The sequence below is a fragment of the Gadus chalcogrammus genome, chromosome 20 (genome assembly GCF_026213295.1).
Source record: "Gadus chalcogrammus isolate NIFS_2021 chromosome 20, NIFS_Gcha_1.0, whole genome shotgun sequence".
Lineage (NCBI taxonomy): Eukaryota > Metazoa > Chordata > Actinopteri > Gadiformes > Gadidae > Gadus > Gadus chalcogrammus.
The window spans coordinates 5218222-5219990 of record NC_079431.1 but is presented as its reverse complement, the minus strand read 5'-3'; the positions used below and the strand labels follow the sequence as shown (position 1 = coordinate 5219990).

The 1769-nt window shown below is 64.8% G+C and overlaps 1 protein-coding gene across 1 annotated transcript in view; it reads right to left on the bottom strand.

Moving 5' to 3' along the window:
• The window catches only part of LOC130373482 (signal-induced proliferation-associated 1-like protein 2), a 24600-nt gene extending 22831 nt beyond the window's left edge, over positions 1-1769 (bottom strand). Inside the window, exon 1 of the mRNA XM_056580005.1 lies at positions 1-1769. This exon is cut by the window's left edge and continues 131 nt beyond it. Coding sequence (XP_056435980.1) covers positions 1-1400 — 1400 coding nt within the window. The 5' untranslated portion in view covers positions 1401-1769.

The window sequence follows — 1769 nt, the reverse complement described above, 5'->3', positions numbered from 1 at the left end:
GTGCAGTGGGAGCTGAGGGACGACTCGAAGGAGCAGCTCTCGCCCCCGCCGGTGTAGTTGGTGCTGTTCGCCCTGGACAGAGAGATCCTCCTCTCGCCCTCGCCGCCGATCTCGTTGCGAAAGTGCGTGCAACTCAGCACCAGGTAGTTGCTCTTCCCGTCGCCGTCGTCCGTGTCCAGGTTCTCCTTGGGGTTCAAGTCCTCGCGGCTGCCCAGGGGAGACTCGAACATGCCCGCGTTCCCACCGCTACATCCCGGTTCGGGGCCCGCCGCTCCGACCATGGGGCCTCCGGACCCTCCCCCGCCGCCGCCGCCGCCGCCCCCTCCCTGGCCGCACCCCCCCCCGGCCGAGGCGGCCGACGCCCCGGTCGTGGTGTTCTTCCTCTGGCTGAGAGTGGCCCTGTTGGCCACGGCCTCGCTGATGTTGAAGAGCACGCTCTGGACGTCGTAGTGCGAGAAGCACTTCTGGAAGCTGAGCGGCCGCCGGTCGTCCTCCATGGACAGCCGCAGGGCGTCGCTCTCGCTCTTGATCGTCCGCAGCTTCCGGAACAGCGAGGTCTCCGAGGTCTCCGACTTCATCCGCCGCATGAAGGACTTCTCCCGCTCCCGGCTGTACAGCAGCGAGCTGTCGATGTAGTCGTAGCCCGAGATCTGCACGATCTCGCCGCGGGCGATCTGGGCCGCCGTCTGGAGGCTGGGGGAGAAGGCGGTGTCGTAGCGCAGCAGCTCGGGGAAGCCCAGCGGGGGGGCGGCGCCGCGGTGGTCCGCGGGGTCCGCCCGGTAGCCCCGCAGCATGCTGAAGAAGCCGTCGGCGGTGAGGCCCTGCCAGTCGATGGAGGACGTGCTGCCGTACTCGCGGTGCAGCGAGGCGCCCGTGTTGGGGTTGACGGCGTTCTGGTCCATGACGTCCTCCGAGTCGATGTCGCTGATGGTCACGTCGCTGTTGCTGCGCTGGCGGATCGGGTGCAGCCCCCGCAGCGGGGAGTGGCTGAGGAGCTCGCTCAGAGTGTACTTGCTGTCGGCGTAGTCCGGGTCCAGGATGATGGGCTCGCCCTCCTCCAGGATCTCACCGATTTGGTCCTGCTGGCCGTTGGCGAAGGCCGGGATCACGCTCTGGTAGTTGGGGGAAGGCCTCCCGTCCCAGCCCTCCTTCTTCGGGGGCCACTCCGTCGCTCGGGCCCTCACGCCCATCTTAGGCATGGCGGGGTTCCCGTTGGACTTGCCGAGCCCGTCGGACTTCCCCTGTGCGCTGGAGGACCCCGGGGCCATGCCCCCGTTCAGGGCCTTCAGCTTCCTGCTGAACAGCTCCTCAGACTGCATGGCTCGGCCGTAGTCTTCTGGGCTTCCCACAAATCCCACAAGGTTGGATATGTCGTCGGACACGGGGCTAAAATAACTCATATCCCGCCGGCAACGGACCCTCGGTGCAGCAGACACTTGGGGGCCGTCTTCATTACATGATGTGCGGCGCCTCAGACACACAAAGGGGAGGGGCCTCTTCCCAGGGTCTCTGAAGCGACCGTCATCTTAGCTCAGAGAAGGCTGCTGTACTGACGAGGTCGTGGGCAGCATTAAGGACGCCGAGGGCCACGGCAGGAGGACTCACAGTGAAGTGTGGCTCACGGCTAATTCAGGAGGACAACGGGGGATGCTGGAGCTGCAAAACAAACAAGATAGGGAACGACGTTAGGATACTGTAACAAGCAAGCCTTATAAAATAGACCATGTAGGCAGAGGTGGAAGCCTTGACATTATATATGCATTCCCTCG